The 18,911-nt window shown below is 40.7% G+C and overlaps 2 protein-coding genes across 6 annotated transcripts in view; one reads left to right on the top strand and one right to left on the bottom strand.

Moving 5' to 3' along the window:
* LOC102944498 (centromere protein P) overlaps positions 1–6,735 on the bottom strand; it is a 316,300-nt gene extending 309,565 nt beyond the window's left edge. The window contains exons 1-4 of one of the 2 annotated variants that reach the window (XM_037903533.2): positions 6,315–6,735; positions 3,240–3,391; positions 2,371–2,516; positions 1,823–1,911 (exon numbers count right to left, since the gene is read on the bottom strand). In XM_037903533.2, coding sequence (XP_037759461.1) covers positions 1,823–1,911; positions 2,371–2,516; positions 3,240–3,373 — 369 coding nt within the window. In that variant the 5' untranslated portion in view covers positions 3,374–3,391; positions 6,315–6,735. Of the gene's footprint in view, positions 1–1,822; positions 1,912–2,370; positions 2,517–3,239; positions 3,392–6,270 lie in introns of both variants that reach the window. The other variant, XM_037903534.2, reaches the window with a different exon arrangement.
* NOL8 (nucleolar protein 8) overlaps positions 6,736–18,911 on the top strand; it is a 29,761-nt gene continuing 17,585 nt past the window's right edge. For 2 of the 4 annotated variants that reach the window (XM_037903526.2, XM_037903527.2), the window contains exons 1-7: positions 6,736–6,872; positions 10,883–11,066; positions 11,253–11,315; positions 12,634–12,712; positions 14,184–14,331; positions 15,370–15,438; positions 16,596–18,617. In XM_037903526.2, coding sequence (XP_037759454.1) covers positions 10,928–11,066; positions 11,253–11,315; positions 12,634–12,712; positions 14,184–14,331; positions 15,370–15,438; positions 16,596–18,617 — 2,520 coding nt within the window. In that variant the 5' untranslated portion in view covers positions 6,736–6,872; positions 10,883–10,927. Of the gene's footprint in view, positions 6,873–10,882; positions 11,067–11,252; positions 11,316–12,633; positions 12,713–14,183; positions 14,332–15,369; positions 15,439–16,595; positions 18,618–18,911 lie in introns of those variants that run through there. The other 2 variants (XM_037903523.2, XM_037903524.2) reach the window with 2 other exon arrangements.

Raw genomic sequence — 18,911 nt, 5'->3', positions numbered from 1 at the left:
ACAACCTATCCTGAAGGACGACCCATCACTCTCACAGATCTTGGGAGACAGGCCAGTCCTTGCCTACAGACAGCCCCTCAACCTGAAGCAAATACTCACCAGCAACCACACACCGTACAACAGAACCACTAACCCAGAGACCTATCCTTGCAACAAAGCCCGTTGCCAACTGTGTCCACATATCTATTCAGGGGACACCATCACAGGGCCTAATCACATCAGCCACACTATCAGAGGCTCGTTCACCTGCACATCTACCAATGTGATATATGCCATTATGTGCCAGCAATACCCCTCTGCCATGTACATTGGTCAAACTGGACAGTCTCTAGGTAAAAGAATAAATGGACACAAATCAGACATCAAAAATTAGAACATTCATAAACCAGTCGGAGAACACTTCAGTCTCTGGTCACTCGATTACAGACCTAAAAGTCGCAATATTACAACAAAAAAACTTCAAAAAACAGACTCCAGCGAGAGACTGCTGAATTGGAATTAATTTGCAAACTGGATACAGTTAACTTAGGCTTGAATAGAGACTGGGAGTAGATGTGTCATTACACAAAGTAAAACTATTTCCCCATGTTTACTTCCCCCCCACCCCCCCCAATTCTTGTTAACTGCTGGACATGGCCCACCTTGATCATCACTACAAAAGGTTTTCTTCGCCCCCCGCCACTCCCGCTCTCCTGCTGGTAATAGCTCATCTTAAGTGATCACTCTCCTTACAGTGTGTATGATAACACCCATTTTTTCATGTTCTGTGTGTATATAAATCTCCTCACTGTATTTTCCACTGAATGCATCCAATGAAGTGAGCTGTAGCTCATGAAAGCTTATGCTCAAATAAATTGGTTAGTCTCTAAGGTGCCACAAGTACTCCTTTTCTTTTTGAGAAAAGGTGTCAGAGACTGCTTTTAAAACGGACATGCTCTCCAAGCAAGCAGTCCATCCCATCAATAGAAACAGACATCACAGCTGGAGGAGTGGAGGCAGGAGAGGCTTTGTCTACCTCCAACACTGATCAATCCCAAGAACTCTCAGGAATGGTAAGGACTCTAAGGGCGAGATTGCATTCAGGCATCTATTGTTTTGCATAGATCTGTAACTCTTTTATGCTAAGGGCATGTCCACATAGGGGACACTCAGGTAAGTTAAGGTGAATCAGCTAAAAGGTATGAAATCAATGTGCATAAAATAAACGTTTCCACCACCATCACCCACGCACACACACCCCTATAGATGCTTTCATTCAGGAGTAAAGTGGAATTAGTTTGCTGTAACTTAATCCAGTTTAAATCTGAATGTCCCTGGGCAGGCAAAGCACTCATAGTAAAATGTGTATTTTAAGTAGTTTCTTTGGAGAACCTGTTTTCCTTGCTTGAACAACCATGTGGTCCCTGACAAAGGAACGTAAACGAGAGCAACCACAGCTAGATGGATGTCTGGAAGAATGTGCAAAGTCGCTGGAGAAGTTAGGAAGGTCTCAACATTAATTTTGGGTCCTATCGCAGTGGGACTGCAGAGACCCTCATCCCAGTAAGGGTGCCAGACAAGAGGCCTAACCAGGAGACTGTCTTAGGAGATCCTCAAATGGAAGCAGTGACTAGACTTTGCAAATGCAGCTGGATTTGATGCATGTAGGATTCAAAGGCGGACCCAATTATAACTGACCAGTGGACTGTCCACCAGGGGGACTCAGCCAGGACTGTGACAGTACCCATTCCAAAAGTTCAGTTTTTCTTCTATCATGACAGATACACATCCATAACCATTTGGATTCTCCCCCCCCCCCCCCATAGAAATATCTTGTCATTACCTGTATTTCTAGAAGATGAAATTCCATCTGAAAAGGCAGTGAATAGCAATTTCCTGACAATCTGTGCTTCTGTATAGTTTTGTTTCCAGCTATAAAGTAGGTTAAAATATTTTAGATTTCTGATCACATTCAATAATTATTCTGTCTCCCCATAAGCAAAATCAATATTAAGCTATAAACTTGAAGAGTGGGCAATGTATGTTATACACAATATAAATCATGCAATTAACCACGTAAGTGAAAAACTTTCCTACCAAATGGATTAGAAAGTCAAATTAGATTTCAGTGCATCTCCAGTGATATATATACTAGCAACATTCTGTCTTCTGTTATAACCTTGTAATACCATTGAGTGTAAAACCAAGAATCATTTGGCAGTATGTATGAACATCACAGAATTCCATTTACCAGCAATTACTGTGCTAGTGTTTTATCATTTCAGAGCACAGGTTTTTCTGCAAATGTTGAATGCTGAATTATAATCTGCAACTGCAAACAAACTGTGACAAAATGCTTGCAATGTTACTAATAGGCAACCAAATGCTTACTTTTTTCCACTGTTTCCTTGGAGTAATTTGTGAACCAAATGCCAGTAAATTTCATTAAAAAAGAGAGGTCAGATTCTAAACAATCAAGTTCAGCTTTCAGATCTGGTGGAGATTCATGTAGTTTAGATTCTCCTTGGAGTGATTTTCTAGAATTGAAAAGATCCATTAGCAATCACCAGAGCACAGAGAAACCTTTTAAAAAGAGTTGCTCTAACATGTAGATCTATGAAGGTGGTTCAGAAATGTCTTATGATTTCAGTTATACTTTGAATTCAGTGGCACTACTCGTGTAAGTTCTATTCCATGTAAATACTTTATGTTCCCTGCCATGTACCAACAGGCTAGTGGTTATGGAAAGCTCTCACATTGACACAGGAGCATTCAGTAAAATGAGTTTTGGCAGCTTATCTGCATCTTTCCAGTTAGGATAATCAAAAAACCCCTTTTGCTTCAAGAAGATTATTTTACTTTGTAATTATAGATTTAAATCAGAGTCAAAAAATTAGTAACTTGTCAGGATCCCGACATAAAATTTAATATAGCAAATCACTGCTATCCTCATTTTTAATACAGAGGTGCAGCATGCAACAGAGAGTAGGCACAGAGCAGTGCATGAGAGAGTCTGTGAACTCCACAGGTTGTACCTCCATATTAAAGAAGGCAGCCACAGGTCACTCTGCAAACTTCTGAAGGCTACACTTCAGCCACCACTAAACTACCAAGTGCATTTCTCAATACTTCTGATTCTTTTATTGCTAAAATGTTTACTTTATGAAACAGCATGAATGAGGGTGGACATTTAAACCTAAAGAACAATGCTGAACATACATTCAAAAACCAAAATTAATCTGAACATATAAAATACATACATTGATATTTGTATCTCTTCATCAGAATAAAATGTAGATTCTTGTTTGTTTTCAAACTTTTGAGTTAACATTTCAATTTCTTCTTCCAAAGAATGAATTTCATCTTCATAAACTTGATAAATGTCACTCTCCATTTCTCAGATTCAGTGTTACTAAAATGATACAGAATTTTGTAAATAAGTATATTCATTTTAACACTATTAATGTTATTTAATCCTATTTATTGATTCAAAAACTATGAAAATATATAGCACTACAATATTAAAGTTTCTCTCTCCCCTTTTTAAAAAGATTACATGAGTCAGCTCACACAGCTTACCAATTCTGAAAACTAAATATTTTAGATACGAGTGTTTTTGACTAACAAATACATATTTGACAAACTTTAATGGTAAACTATCTACAGAATAATATTAAAATCAAAGGAATTGTAGATACTGAGCCATACGTTCCCCTCTACTATGAGGTTTAAAGGAAAGCAAATGAGTTGAGTCTTGCATAACTGAAATCAGTGGGAGTTTTGCCATTGACTTCAACAGGCACAGGATCAGGCCCATACTTAAGTGCAAAAATCTATGGTGCTATCAGAAATGGGAACAAACTGATTCCCCTAAGACTCCACAGAAACCCCGCTTGGAATCACTCTAAGATTGGGGATTGGAACATTCTACAATTAGGGACACATCAAAGCATGATGTCTGCTCCTTCTAGGCTGCATGCTGTCATTAGGTGTTTGTTTTATAAGCAAAAAAAAACAAACAACAGATGGCAGTTAATCCTGCTGAAAGCATAATAAATTCCCGTACAACAGCTTCCAACTCTTATGCCACCCTATGAGTTGGGCTAGCACAGAGCAAGAAGTGAGTGGAGGAGACGACAACCTGATGAGAGTTCTAACTTGTGTGTTCTTTCCTCATACAGGATTTTTCGTGAAAGGGAATAATAAAACCTAATGCAACAAATACACAACCCTGTAGGAAATAATTGGTAATTCCCTATGACCCTTTTAATTTCCACTGAATTTAATACTGGTCTCATTTAAATACACAGATTTCATGGTAGGTTCCAAATCCAGGGGTGTAATCCTGGGTCTATTGAAGTCAACTGAAGTTTTGTGATTGACTTCAACAGATCCAAGATTTCACCCCAATGGTAGGGAAGGGAGTGGGTGTTTAAGCACATTAAGTTGCTATACTGTGGCAAAATATTTAAATCAGCAGTAACAACTGATAGAAGACCTACATCAAATATGGCAACAATGTTGAGATGTGAACAGTTCACAGCCCTAAGTAGTCTCTGAACTGAAGAAACTACTTCAATATTTGACTCTTACAATAGCTTGTCCATCAAATCAGCAGCAGGCAACAAAGATACAATGGAAGTGTCCACATACAAAAGCAGTTTAATTTCTGGAAAAACTGAAGATTTTGCCAGCTTCTTACACACCAAATTCAGGATTTATAAATTTGAAAGATAGTTGTAGCGATTACAAAACTCAATATGGATAAAAATTGTGAATTTTATTTTTATTGGAATTTTTAATTGTTTTTCAATTGTGTTCTTTCAAACCTAGTCCTTTGTTGTCTACATATGTTTCTGTTTGTACTGAATCTATATTAATAGCGCTGTTTACCAACAGTTTGTTTCCTAAACACAGCACACTCTCTAAACCAAAACATTTCTGTTGCCTGCCAAGCTGTGTTTGTTTCTCATAAGGGCTGCAAGGTAACACACACACTGGGTGAATTAATTCTGATGTTAATGTAGTTGCACACCAGAAATAAACTGGGCACATCATATGTTTACATTTTCCAGAAACAGATGTGTATGTCCTCTGCTTATGTTTAAAAGGAAAGATTTTCTCTATCAGTGTACAGCACACAATGTATTTCAGATATAAGTATGCACTTTGGATGTGTGAGCACTATGTGAGCACGTCTTCAAAACAAAAGACTCAAAATGAGAATAAAACACAATGTACATATTTATTTTAAGAAAACTAACCACAATTTTTAAATGCTTAAGTTTCCAAATCATTAGCAGCATGTATATTTATTAAGTCTAAATATTTGTCTTTCATATACCATCTGATACAAATTCCTGAAGTTAAGTGTTTGCTCTCCAACACCTACACTGTCCTCCCTGCACAGTTTCAAGGGGTCTGATTACAGAATAGCCTACCACTCAAAATTTTGTAGGAAATAAGATAACTGATTTTCGAGTGTTTTACTCTAAATGATTTGTAATGTTGAAGTCTAAAAATATTGCTCCTAGAATACACAGCACCCGGACAGGTCATTTTCCTTTTTGATGTTTATCTACTATATATTCAAATAACTATCAGATACAGATAATCAAAGATAGGAGTCTCTTAACTTATAAACCCAAAAGAAAATATATAAGTGCCTAGCTCCCAGCCCTGGGAGCCAAAACCACAAATGGCTAGGGGGTGGGGAGGATGCAGGCCTGAGTCTCAGGGAAATCCCACAGACATTTTGCATTGGTTGCTTGTTTTCAGGCAGACAGACCAGGCTCCAAGGAGAAGAAACGGGGCCAGCTCCCTCTGGCAGCAGACTCTTCTCCCGACCACTGCGCTTGGCTCCTGATAGTGGGACAGAGAAGGGTTCAGGTCTGTCCCTTGCAGATCAGACTCTGCTTCCCACTCAGGCACCAGGAACCCAATATGACCAGAAGGGAGGAGGCAGAGCCCTCCACGAACTGTAAGATTCCTCATTGAGTGAGGGAGGAACCGACTGTTAAGTACCCTGCTATCCAGTGGTTAATCTGTGTGAGCGCTTGCCTCACAGAGCCCCCAGCACCTCTGGGCTTGGCAGTTCATCACCCCAGCACCTCTGGGCTTGCTACATCAGTTATGAATATAAAAAAAAAATTGCTTGAGCGCCAGACACCTAATTGCCGCAGCCCTAGCGCCTCTTTCACGACAAATTCACCGTTTCAGCCCCAGTTCAACAAACCTTCCCCCCACCCCAGCCTCCCCCTGAGAGGACAGAGGGGAAGACTTGACTCCCACCGGCAGGGAGCGTGATGACAGCACCACAGGGGGCTGAGCCTCACCGGCTGTCCTGTCCCTTCAGGCCGCGGAACCCTCGCTGCCTGCGCTCTGGAGCCGGCGCTTCGAACCGCCCGCCCAAACGAACGCCCGCCGCTGCCCTGCGGGCGATACCACCGGAGCAGCCCAGGTCACCTTTCCCAGGCCACACGCGCACAGCCGGCCAGGGCGCCAGTCACACGCCCCACTCGACTCTAACGCCGAGCCTCCGGGCAACGAGCCCCGGCCTTCGTTGGTTGGTTGCTTAGTTAGTTAGTTTTTGTTTGTTTTCCGGGCGCTGGCCTGAGCGATACCCCCGCGTTCTGGTCCCTGTGGCTGAGCCCAAGCACGGCCTGCGCGAGCCAGAGATGTGTACCAACTATACCCGGCCGGTCAGGAACAGTGAGCCGCTGGCGGTTGCCGTATGCGAATGGGGTTTTGACGGAAGTGGTGGGGTCTCTAGGCACGAGGAACCCTGTTTTCTAGTGTGTCCCGGAAGGGGGAGGGGGCGTGAATAGAGGAGCACTCAGGAAAAGCGTGTGCGTGAGGAAGAGGTCGCTGTGTTTCCTGGCTGGACATGTGCGGTATGTGAACTCGTTGTGTGTCCGCCCACGATCAGTGTACTCCGGGAGATCTCCTCGGCGGGTGGCTGAATCTCTAGCTCGGAGGTCAAGGCTGCTGCGGTGTCCTGGTCAGGAGTCTGGGGCTCGCGTTGGGAGGCTCTTTGGAGAGAAGTCCCGGTAGAGAAGCTACCGAGACTGAAAGGGGCCTGAGGGGCTTGTTCCGTCCCGGGGCTATGGATGGCCCCTGTCTCTGTCTTTCCCCCCGGCGCTCCCCACCCTGCTCATTCCCGGCTGTGGGGGCCCGAGCCATGCCCCCCCCCACCCCCATTCCCAGACTGGTTTTTTTTTCCAGTTCAAAGTTGGCACAATGTAGTGAAGGTAATGCGGCGAAACTCGTACAACTGAAGGCTGTGTTACCTCTGATGTTTGGATAGATGTGTAGTTTTCTCTCACACGCACACACGTACCTGTTTTTTTCTGACACTAATGATAAAAAACACAGTTTGTGTTAGTGGCCGTATGTGTCAACCCTGAGCGTTCTGAATATAATGGACATTCCATAACATTGAATGGCAGCAAATCTAAAAACTGATTAGAGGAAAAGTTTTTTATTTGGTGCATTATTAGCCTAGCAGACTCTTCGAAATAAGTCACAGGACTGGACATTTCTCCAGGGTGTTGAAAAAAAGTAATAGGATATTTCTAGTGACAATGAGACCATCCTCCCCTATATGAGTGTGGAGTTTTTTAAGTTTAGTGTTTGGCGGGAACATTAACCGTCAAGAGCACCGTTCTCTAACCAAGGGTTGTAGAAAGAAACTTCTCCAATGGGCATGTTATTCAATAATCAATAATTACTCTTGCCAGGGTTTTTTGCACCTTCTTTGAAGCATCTGGTGCTGGCCACTATCAGGGGAGTTGGGTCTAGATGGACCAGTATCTGATCCAATATGCTTATATTTAGGCACTTAAATACAAGTGGCCTTATTTTCAGAGGTGTTGAGTACCCACAAATACTGTTGTAACTAACATGGGGTTATCCATAAGTGCCCAGCATGTGTGAAAATCAGCTTACTTTCATTTAGGTGGCTAAATATGGATTTAGAGGCTAATTTTAGTTATTCTAGGGCTAATAAATTCATAGCAAAGTCATCTAATATAATCGGGTAATTGGTTTGCTGTATTAATCTGATATCTAGCCTTTTTCAAGAGAATTAAAAGTAATTCAGATATTGTTTCTGCCCTGAGGCTCCTGATGGTGGGTTTTGTTTGTTTTGTTTTCCAGTTACATTTTACTATTCTTTCACATGTTTTTCTCTCCACTGTTCTGTGAAAGACCCAGACACAAATGATGGAATTGACTGATTTATCATACAGAGTGCTGTCAAATACACAATTTAAACAAACTGGAAAGAGACTTTTCTTCTCATGTTTTTCAGTTATGGTAATTTTAGCTGTTAATTAGAACAATAATGTAAGATACTTAAGCTATTTTCCTTTGTGTTATAAAAATATTTGGCTTTTTCCCACAAAAGGAACAAAGAGGAGTGCTTTCTGATACTATGTCTTTAAACTTATTAAATGTTCTATAAAATGTTTAAAATGAACAGGTGGGGCAAATTGAGCACCTGATTAATTATGGTATGTTTGTCAAAAACAATTCTTACACATACAGTCTGCTTAGGACTGATATGTCAGAAGAATATACAGTATTATCAACTGTGGGTTTTCTTGGTCACTTAGGATATGTCTACACTATGAAATTAGGTCAATTTTATAAAAGTCGATTTTTAGAAATTGCTTTTATACAGTCGATTATGTGTGTCCTCACTAAGCGCATTAAGTCGCCGGAGTGTGTCCTCACTACCATGGCTAGCATCGACTTAAGACGCAGTGCACTGTGGGTAGCTATCCCACCGTTCCCGCAGTCTCCGCTGCCCATTGGAATTCTGGGTTAAGCTCCCAATGCCTGATGGGGCAAAAACATTGTCACGGGTGGTTTTGGGTACATGTTGTCAGTCGCCCCTCCATCCGTGAAAGCAACGGCAGACAATCGTTTTGCGCCTTTTTTTTTCCTGGGTTACCCGTGCAGACGCCATACCACGGCAAGGATGGGGCCCACTTGGAGATTGAGTCCCACCTGGAATATCATGCGAGCTGGAGGCTTCTGCCTCAGGCTGCTCTCCCAGCCGGCAGCACCGCGCGGTCACACCTACCCCAGCCTACCTCTTGCTCTCCTGGCTCATGAAGCCTGGACAGTAGTAAGGAGCAGTCCAACTATAGTCTGAGCAAGTGCAGAATGAGGATAGAATGTGCCTTTGGATGTTTAAAAACTCGCTGGCGCTGTTTGCTGACTAGGTCAGATCTCAGCGCAGCCAACATTTCCATTGTTACTGCAGCTTGCTGTGTGCTCCATAATATCTGTGAGACTAAGGGGGAGACGTTTATGGTGAGGTGAGAGGTTGAGGCAAATCGCCTGGCATCCGATTTTGAGCAGCCAGACACCAGGGCGATTAGAAGAGCACAGCAAGGCGTGCTGTGCATCAGAGAGGCTTTGAAAACCAGTTTCATGACAGGCCAAGCTTCGCTATGACAGTTGTGTGTGTTTCTCCTTGATGCAAACCCGCCCCCTTTGTTGATTTTGATTCCCTGTAAGCCAACCATCCTCCCCCCTTCGAAATAAAGTAACTATTGTTTTGAAACCGTGCATTCTTTCTTTATTAATTTTAAAAAAAATGAGATAACAGACAAGGTAGCCCGGGTGGGGCGGGGGAGGAGGGAAGGAAGGACAAGGCCACGTTGCTTATTGTAGCCACACTAGAAATCAGAACTGTTTGAATGACAGCCTTCTGTTGCTTGGGCCATCCTCTGGAGTGGAGTGGCTGGGTGCTCGGAGCCTTCCCCTACCCCGCGTTCTTGGGCGTCTGGGTGAGGAGGCTATGGAACATGGGGAGGAGGGTAGGTGGTTATACAGTGGATGCAGCGGGGGTCTGTGCTCTTGTTGGCTTTTCTGCAGCTCCAGCAGATGCTTCATCATGTCTGTTTGCTCCCCCATTAGCCTCAACATCGCATCCTGCCTCCGCTCTTCGCGCTCGCTCAATTCTTCCCTGGCCTCTGCCACTGAATGCCTCCATGCATTCAGCTGTGCCCTATCAGTGCGGGAGGACTGCATGAGCTCGAAAAACATCATCGCAAGTGCGTTTTTTCGCCTCCTAATCTGCGTTAACCTCAGGGATGGAGATGATGGGGGAGAACATTTCTACGCTCTACGATTCTGGGGGGACTGCATGGTCACCTGTGCTGCTGAGTTCGCCACGCTGACCAAACAGAAAATGAAATTCAAAAGTTCCTAGGGCTTTTCCTGTGTACCTGGCTAGTGCATCGGCGTTCAAAGTGCTGTCCAGAGCGGTCACAATGGAGCACTCTGGGATAGCTTCTGGAGGCCAGTACCATCGATTTGCATCCACACTACCCGAAATTCGACCCAGCAAGGTTGATTTTAGTGCTACTCTCCTCGTCGGGGAGGGGAGTACAGAAGTCGATTTTAAGAGCCCTTTAGGTCGACAAAATGGGGTTAGTTGTGTGGACGCAGTCATTTTTAAATCGACCTAATGCGGCTAAATTCGATCTAACCCCGTAGTGTAGACCAGGGCTTATACTGAGTTCCTAGTGTTAAACCTTATGATCCAGCAAATGCTCCTAGATCAATTTACCGTTGGGATCATCAGAAGCCCTTGTAGTGCACTCTTGTTATTTTAACCTCCTTTTCTCTGCTTGCTATATTCCGATTGTTGAATAAATCATATTCTGTTCTGAATAAGCTGGATCACAGTTCCCAGAGAAGATTTCATAGCAGGGACCAAGTCCTGTTGGACCTGTTGAGTTAATATGGTTGGTGAGAGAAGTACAGGTTTAGGTCCATCACTTGGAAGTGCCCACCAACTGACTGAGAAAGAGATCACAGGTGCAGTTCACCCAAGAACCACAAAAACCATTTATACTGATTTTTTTTTTTGTTGCCTTTTTTACAGAAAGATAAAACGTACATCCTAAATGAGACAGTCTGACTTTTTAATATGGAGAAAAAACAAGTTTTAAAACGTTTATATGTTGGAGGACTTGGCCATACAGTTTCTGAGGCTGAACTGCAGGAAAGATTCAGCAAGTTTGGAAATGTTACAGATGTGGAAATTGTTATCAGGAAAGATGAACAGGGTAATATTTTCATTTTGCTCTTTAGAAGTATAACTGTTCTTTACTTCAACTAGTAATGGAAAATAACGTCAATTTCAAAACTACTACTTTTCCTTAAGCATCTGTAGAGAACACGTTTCAATTTTAAAAACAAAAACTTACAATTTTATATACAAAAGTAACCAAATGTTTCTAATTATTGACCAGGGAACCCTATGAAAACTTTTGCTTATATCAACATCAGCATTTCTGAAGCAGATCTTAAAAGATGTAAGTAAACAAATGATATTTGTTGCAGTTTATTTTAATCCCTGTAAACTAAGGATGTAACAAATACCTGAACCTACTCAGACCCCCATTGAAGTAAAGGACATAGGTTTTTTCTCTTCTTCTATACCTCTTAATTTCCCCCTCTCATTTGCTATTTCATTCTTCAATTCTATTTAGCTCAGTTATTTTAGGAATCAGTGTTTATGGAAGATGCTCTTCAAAATAATGTATTTTATTGAAGTATCTGTGTTTTTATGTTACGGGGTGCAGGCAATGGTCTATCAGAATAGCCTAGCGGGTTGGGGGCGGAGGGTGGAGTGTATATGTTAGCCCCTTAGTGAGAAGGTGTAGAAAATGATCTTAAACATATTTTCTTCTCTTTGATACATTGATACTTGTATATGACGTTAGAATTGACTGAGACTAAAGGGAATAAAGAACGTTGGCTTAAGCAAAGTTTATTTTCCTTAAGGAGATCAGTTTTAACCCTCTTAGAATGGAAATACAGATTCCCAATCTTTTCTGGTAGTCATATGAACATTACAAAACTGCAACTCCTGTGTAATCTGCAGTAAACCAGTTGAGATTATTTCAGCACAGTCATCTGCACCCGAAGACTGGGGTTGATAATGTACCTTTGAAAAATAATAAGGGATAGGCCATCTTTTTAGGGATAGGCCATCTGGTTTAAACATAATTAAAAATCATCTTAAAACTTTGTGCTTCCCTTAATCTCTTTACATGGAATAAGGACTTCCCTCCCAATCTCCATCTCCCAATATTGCCAATGTGTCTGCCACTGCTTGTAGGATCTGTTGGGAAGGAGGGGAAGAAAGTGTGAAAGGACTGGATACAGTGCTGGAGGGAACCTAAGAATGTAGATATATCTGAACTTTTCAATCCTTATTTGGAATGAGCTATTGTTCAATTTCATAGTGGTAGCCGTGTTTTTTTTACTCCATGCATCTGATGAAGTGGGTTTTAGCCCACGAAAGCTTATGCCCAAATAAATGTTAGTCTCTAAGGTGCCACAAGGACTCCTCGTTGTTTTTGCTAATGTTTCAATGTTCATTTATCACTGGCTAACTTACTGTTAGTCAAAATAGGGTTTGGATGTTGACAATATCGTGTCTTTTGTTTTCCATATTAGACCCTAAATTTGCTACCTGTAATCCCCAAAGTAGTCTAATTGGGGGCAGGATCAGTCTCATAATGCTCCAAAATGCAAAATATAGCAAAAAGCGACATGATTAAAAACATTACTTAAATATTATATACGTGGGTAATAAGCATTTTCTGTCTAATGCTTGTTTCCTAGGTATGTCCATTTTAAATAAAACAAGGTGGAAAGGTGGAACGCTACAAATTGAATTGGCCAAAGAAAGCTTTTTGCACAGGTAATGTTAATATACAAATGTATATTGTTGCTTGTTGAACTACTTTGCCACATAATGTCAAAATATATATATAAGGCCCTACCAAATTCACAGTCCATTATGGTCAATTTCACGGCCATAGGATTTGAAAATTGGTAAATTTCACATTTTCAGATGTTTAAATCTTAAATTTCACAGCGTTGTAGCAGTGGGGGTCCCAACCCAAAATGGGAGGTGGGGGAGTGTCGCAAACCTGTTTGACGGGGTCATGGAATTGCCACCCTCACTTCTGTGCTGCCTTCAGAGCTGGACTCCAAAGTCCATTGTCATTTAAGTGTTTCTTGATTGGGCACTTACTGAGAATAGTCCTTTCTCAAGAAGCTGACCAAATGCTTCACTGAGGCTACTTAGAATCAAACACATTGAGATACAAGTACATAGCCAATATTCATAACTTCAAATACAAAAATGATACACAAATACAGACAGCATAATCATAACCAGCAAATTACCACCTTTCTATAGACGCCTACTTGACCTCCTTTGTACAAGTTTTGGTGCGACTATAGGACACTGGTTACAACAATGATCTATACGGTCACAGTTCATGTCAATAACGTGTCACACACCTCCCTGAGCAGCTGTGCAGGAGATGGACAAGTCCTGTCCCTCCCGTGCCCAGCAAGAGCTAGAAACCCCCTTTGCTGGGGCTCTCCTAGGAACAAGGGTACATCGGATTTCATGGGGAAAGAATTATTTCAATTATTATAAGGTCCGTGATGCTTTTTTCACGGCTGTGAAATTGGTAGGGCCCTATATATATATAATTTTGCTAGAATTGTGCAAAATGCAAACCAGTGTCTGAATAATTCATCCTACCAACTTTAAATGTACATGTCCTGAGTTTTTCCCTTTGTATTTGTCAAATACTATATTGAGTAAACTTTTTGACAGCTTGTTTATAAGAGGGCTCTAATTAAAGAATGCTCTCCTATAATGAATCTGCAAAAGCCACTGGATATTGCTTTCACTTCAAATCCAAGTAAATGGGATTTTAACAGACTTAATAATAAAGAAATAACTTCTAAGAAGATAGTTTGGGTACTACAGAGTTTTGTATTTTTTATACTTGTTATTTTGCCCACTTTGCAGTTTTCCCTTACCCTTTTCTTATATGTTCTCCATTAGCTGCTTTCAATGTTTGTTTATTTTTCATTGAAACTGATAGCATGCTGGTACATTTGCAGCATGCTTATCATACCTGCTATATTCATTGTCATAAAAAAGTTAGCTGGGTGGAGGCCATGTTCCTGGTTTCCTGGTTTTAATCGGAATTGGCAAAACGTATCTTTGATATGTTTCACATTGGCTCAGAGTGAATGTGTCCAGAAGTGTGAGAGAGACCCGTCGCTGATGATGGCTTTACACACAGATCCTTTTTTATTTTTGCTTTTATGTCGTGCAAGCTTAAACCATGCACCTCCTGATACAGATTGGCACAGGAGAGACAAGAAGCAAGATTGAAGAAGGAAAAGCCACATACAGATGGCAAGGGAAATCTGTTGGAATCACTGAATGAAGCTGGAGTTGTGAATTTTCATATGAAAGCAGTGCCAGGAACAGAAGTACCGGATCATAAGGTGTTGTGGGGTATCCATTCTGCTGAGTTAAGAGAACTGCATCAGGCACCGTTTTATTTGGCTTTCTAATAAGCTGTCTTCACATTAAGTTTACTTCAGATTTGTATATTTGATTATCGGAGACAATACATACAGGGTGACAGAATAGCTATGACTTGTACAAAATAATCCTTATCCTTATAAAATAAGAGCATCGACATCAGTTTGTTTTTTAGGAGGGGATAAAGTGGCTATCTTTGCGTGTGTGTATTGTCATTTAAAGTTCATAGCAATGTCTAGAATGAACTTTTATAAAACGTGCTCATCTTGTGTATGAGCTGCCTTATATAACACAGTCATTTTGGGCCCTGTGATCAGTAGGACGATTCACAGTGCTCAGCACTGAGTTCGAGTATAAATTGTTGCAGGATTAGAGCCCATATTGTAGGGAGAGGATAAGTTTAAGTGAGACTACATCAAGATTTACGCAAATAAAACAAGTATTCATTTAACGAGATGTTTCAAAATTTCCTTTTTAGTGTTCAGCTTGCTCTTGGGGTTTTCTCTTTAGCTGCTGTGAGAGCAGAGTCAGTTGGTGGTTGGTGTCTCTTCAGTTAAATCAGATTTTTTTTTGGTCTCTCTGTTATTGTCAGGTTACAGACAGACTATGAGAATATAATATTTGAGATGTTCCCTCCTTTCTAGAAAGAAATTAGCATAGTGGCTTAATACAGAAATGTGACATATAATAGAACAAAAAGGCTAGCTATGGGCAGATTCCTTTTATTAGTATTCCTGTCATTCAGAATTCATTTTGTTTTAGGACTATCTTATTTTTATTTACTGTGATACATTTAATCCCTCTGATGAAGTGAGCTGTAGCTCACGGAAGCTTATGCTCAAATAAATTTGTTAGTCTCTAAGGTGCCACAAGTACTCCTTTTTTTTTTTTTTTTTTTTTGCAAATACAGACTAACACGGCTGCTACTCTGAAACCTGACATTTAATCCCTATTATTTTTTTCACTCTGATATAATTGTATATTTTTCTTTCTTACAGGATTGGGTCGTTAGTAAATTTGGCAGAGTTTTACCCATCCTTCACCTTAAGGGTCGACACAAAAGCAAAATATCCTTTCCTACTGCTTTAGTAAACACTGACTGATCATAGAAACAGTTCCATTATTCTCTTCATTTGTTTACCATCTTTATTGGGGGAAGGAGATATTTGCATAAGTCTTTATATTGTTGATACAAAACACCGTGCAGTTACTGTCTCTTTCTTATGTGGAGGTAATTAAAATGTTATGCTTGGCAAAGAATGGGTATATATTGGCTGATGATTAGAATTCCAAATCTCTCGCTCGCCATTATGGAAAGGATCAGAGTGCAAAAAACAGATGGACTCACTTTAAATATGCGTTTGCTAAAAAAACCAGAAAAATGTTCCTCCAGTGCTTGATTACTTGGTGGCTTCATCCTAAATCTTGCAACAAACTTGCATTAGTTTGATGGATAGTTGTACATGTTGCATGTAACTCACTTAAAAAGTTCATAAAACATAGCTTTAAAAATAACCATCTGTGATGGATGTGGAGCTGTGATATAATACTCTAAAAATACTCAGATGTAATAATTTTATGAACATTATATGTGACCTGGTCAGTAAGGTGAAGTTCCTATATCCTGGGTTATAAGACTCTTCTGCAGCAATGTATTGATCTAGCTTAATAGGGGGTTGCGGGGGGCGTTGGGGGGGGAGCAAGAAGGAAAGCAACACAACAGTTATAGATAACCTCTAAGCAAACACTGGAGGGCAATTACCCAATGTGGGGGCTGCACGGGGGGGGAGTTATGAGCTTAGAGGATCCTATATCTTGTCTCCAGTGAAGATGCAAGCCTTGTTTTGCTGTGTTCGGAGCCTGGAGATCAAAAGGACACTAAATAGTTAAAAGCCATTCTCAGGAGAGAAAGGGTGGGGTCAATAGTCAGTAGTTGAGAGACAGGCTGAGACACAGACAGGCTCTCTGAAGGAGTTGGGCCTTTCCCAGTGCCAGGGAATAGTAATAGTCGACAGCAGAGCAATCGGGGATCGATTTATCACATCTACACTAGACACGATAAATCGATCCCCGATAGATCGATCACTACCTGCCGATCCGGCGGGTAGTGTAGACATGGCCTGTGACAACATCTATTGTCCTTGTCCCTATAACTTAAGTTGTTACTTGTTGAAAAGTGGAAGCCTCCTTGCTTTTATTTTTATTCCTTAACTCTGACTATAACATAATGAAATATGACCCATCAAAATATTGCCACAACCTTAGAAAGCTGGAGCAAGACTTGACTGACACAGTTCCTATATCCAAGCTCACCTGGCAGTTGGAAGGCGGAGATGACAGCATAAGCAAGAAACGACGAGGAGAATTCCCTGAAATTAAAAAAACACCTAAAAAAATGAGGATACAGAGTAGTGAAGATTTAAATAAAACACCAGGTTGCCACTTGAAAAAAGAAAACTTAACACAAACAAAATTAGTCCAAATGTCAAACTCCAAATCAACTGGTCTGTCTAAATTACTTCAGACACCTAGTCTTAATAGAATTGTCATGAAAGGCAAAGAATTATTTCTGGATAAGAACCTGGCAGCTGGTGTTAAGCCTAACAGGAATACAAACAGCATTTCAGACAGTGATATTGATTCAGAAGAAGAAATCAGGGCAATGATAGAGAAAGAAAAGGAAATACAGAAAGCTAAAACAAATGCTGCGTCTGAAAGTGATCATTTGGAAGTTGTGGGGGATAATTTTGAGCTAAAATACAACACTCACTGGTCTTTAACCAATCCAAATATGAAGAAAGTGAGTAAGGGATGTAACAGACAAGGAAAGACTATTGAAAATGACACTGATTATGATTCAGCAGATACAGATGAAATTATTGCTGTGACTAAAACTCCAGATAAAAACAGTGTGAAGACTAAAATTCTAAGAGATTCTGAGCTGGTGAAAATGCAAAGGAAGGATAATGTTAGGAATGAAACTTTCAAAAACAACAAAAGCTTTGATTACGCAAATGATTCCTTTGTGTTGTCACCAGATAAGTTAAGAGACAAAAATAACAAAAAAGCAGTGCATAACAAAACAGCAGAAGTCCTGACTTCTGAACTACAGGACAACAAAGTTGACAGCAAGTCTGGGTCTACCGGTTTTGATTCAGAGCTGGAAGCAAGTGAATCTGAAGCTGATTCTGATTATGAAGACATGATGCAAAACTGTTACCGCCTACATCTTACATTACATGAGTTAGAAGCATTAGCCACTGCAAGTATTGAATCTTCAGAAGGAGATACAGCAGGTAAACAGAGGGATAGTCAGTGCAAAACTGAAGGTAACATTAGTAACACCAAGTATAGTACAAAGCCTTTTGAAATTGCCTCTACAACTAAAACATCTATTAATCCTGAAGATATAGTTGTTGCCATTTTAGAGGGAGAGGAGAGTGCTGATGATGAGAAGCCAAAGGAAAATACTTCCAGTTTGAAATTTCAGCCTTTCAGAGGAATAGGGTCATTATGTGAAAGTGAGAATTTTGAGGAGATGAGCAAGGAAGGTTCTTGCAGCTGTAAAAGAAAATGTAACCAAAATTCCTCAAGCCTTGTTGATTTGAAAAATAAATCTTTAGAAGAGGTTTCAAAGCCAAACTGTTCTTGTTATGGGAAACACTCAGCTCCCAGAGAGTCTAGGAGTTCCATATTATGTTCACTTGAAGACAGAAGTGTGAAAAAGAAGCAAAATACTCTCAGCAACCAGCTCAAGAAGGTGTTAAATTCCCAGTACTCAGAAGGTGGAAGTGAAAAACCTGTTTGGAAACCACCTTTATTACGAGAGAATAACTACTTGAATTCTCATGCAGAAGATCAAACAGCAAACAGAGGAGACAGTGAGGACTGCACCACAACTAGTATCAGTGGAAGCGAGGAGGAAAGCACTGACACAGACAGTGTTTTATCTGTAGCACAGAAACACATTAAATGTGAATTGGAAAGCCCAGAATCTCTTCCTGGCAAACCAAAGAAGGATGCAAGCAGTAAAGGTTCAGCCTCTAAATTTCAGGAAAGTGAGAACAATAAGAAAAGTCTTCACAAAAGTAAAGAAAAGCTTTGCATTCCTATTGCTGTCTCAATTGAGTCAGATGAAAAGGAGAAACAATTGCAGGATAATCAGAAGAGACTGGCAGCTCTACAAGAGAGACAGAAAGAGAGAGCATTACAGAAGAAACTTATTCAGGGGGCTCTTCTGAACCTGGTAAGTATGCTTTCAACTTGTCTCTGAACAGTAAAACAGTACTGAAAGAATACTGGTTTAATAAGTATCTCTAGTATGTGTTCTCTAAGATGTTGCTGTGGTTTGAATCGTGTTTGAGAGCAGCGCCTATCTTCTTTGCCAGATTGATTTGTAGGATATGTCCAAAAAGGTGTCATGGGATTTTTTCCAGAAAACACAATAGGTGTTTTAATTTCATTCTCTACTGTTGTAAATGTGCCCAGCAGTAGTTCCCACAGTATATAACCAATATTTGACATGTTAAACTTAACAATG

Source organism: Chelonia mydas, chromosome 7 (genome assembly GCF_015237465.2).
Source record: "Chelonia mydas isolate rCheMyd1 chromosome 7, rCheMyd1.pri.v2, whole genome shotgun sequence".
Taxonomy (NCBI): domain Eukaryota; kingdom Metazoa; phylum Chordata; order Testudines; family Cheloniidae; genus Chelonia; species Chelonia mydas.
The sequence above is the reverse complement of the archived record's forward strand: the minus strand, read 5'-3'. Positions and strand labels throughout refer to the sequence as shown.